General features: G+C 61.0%; 1 protein-coding gene across 1 annotated transcript; it reads left to right on the top strand.

Moving 5' to 3' along the window:
• Positions 1 to 42: 42 nt before the first annotated feature.
• WDR55 (WD repeat domain 55) lies at positions 43 to 934 on the top strand (the record flags this gene model as incomplete). Its single annotated transcript, XM_010183483.1, has 4 exons — positions 43 to 128; positions 273 to 452; positions 576 to 675; positions 765 to 934. Coding segments are annotated over 4 exons (536 nt in total), but the record flags the coding sequence as incomplete, so codon positions are not given.
• Positions 935 to 1,104: the final 170 nt, after the last annotated feature.

Genomic DNA, 1,104 nt, shown 5'->3' with positions numbered 1-1,104 from the left:
GGGGGACACCGGGGCTGCGAGTGCTGAGGCGGCTCTCCAGAGCTCTTCACCGTGTCTAAGGATAAGGCCATACACATCCTGACGGTGGAGGAGGGACGGCTGGAAACGCGCTTCCCCAAAGCCCACAGGTAGGTCTGCACGGGTGGCTCGTCACGGGCAGCATCCCCTTCCTGCCCTGCCAGGGCTACAAAGCATCGTCCCTGATGCTCTGGGCACTGATTGCTCATGGCGTGAGCTGTGACTGTGCCGGTGTGGGGCTGGGGTCTCTGCAGCTCGGCCCTCAACTGCGTGCTGCCCATCGATAACCACATCTTTGCCACGGGCGATGATGACGGGGCGCTGAAGGTGTGGGACCTGCGCAAGGGGGATGCCATCTTGGAGGCCCGTCAGCAGGAGGAGTACATCAGCGCGATGGCCGTGGACGGTAATGGGAAGATCCTGCTGACTGCCAGGTACTGAGGACTCCTTGGCAGCAGGGTTGAGCTCCCCCATGCCAAAGCAGGACCTTCCCATAGGGCTGGGGAAAGTGTCCTGCAACGTGTCCCATGCTCACAATGTGCTCCTGTCTCCCACAGCGGTGACGGCACCCTGGGCGTCTTCAATGTGAAGAGGCGCCGCTTTGACCTGCTCTCGGAGCCGCAGAACGGGGACCTGACGTCTGTTGTGCTGCTGAAGGTTGGCTCTGAAGCAGAATCCTATGGGTCCATCTCCATGCCCTGAGTTTCTTCTTCTGTCTCTGCCTTACTGTCTTCTGTCTTGCCTAGAGGGGGAAGAAAGTGGCATGTGGCTCCAGCGAAGGCACCATCTACCTCTTCAACTGGGACGGCTTCGGGGCCGCCAGTGACCGCTTCGCTCTGAGGGCCGAATCCGTTGACTGCATGGTCCCCATCACGGACAACATCGTATGCGTCGGGTCCCTGGATGGAGTCATCAGGTCAGGGAGACGGGATGGTGATGGGATGGGGAAGGTGTGGGACGAGACCAGCCTTGATTAGGAACAAGGGCAGGGTGGGCACGCCAAGCTTGTGTGGGTGCGGGCAGGTTGGTTTGTGGTGGACCTTGCAAGGTCCTCACTGCCCCCCCTCCCCAGGGCAGTGAACATCC

This window comes from Mesitornis unicolor, unplaced genomic scaffold, assembly GCF_000695765.1.
Source record: "Mesitornis unicolor isolate BGI_N332 unplaced genomic scaffold, ASM69576v1 scaffold47674, whole genome shotgun sequence".
Taxonomy (NCBI): domain Eukaryota; kingdom Metazoa; phylum Chordata; class Aves; order Mesitornithiformes; family Mesitornithidae; genus Mesitornis; species Mesitornis unicolor.
This window is presented reverse-complemented; position numbering and strand designations above follow the sequence as displayed.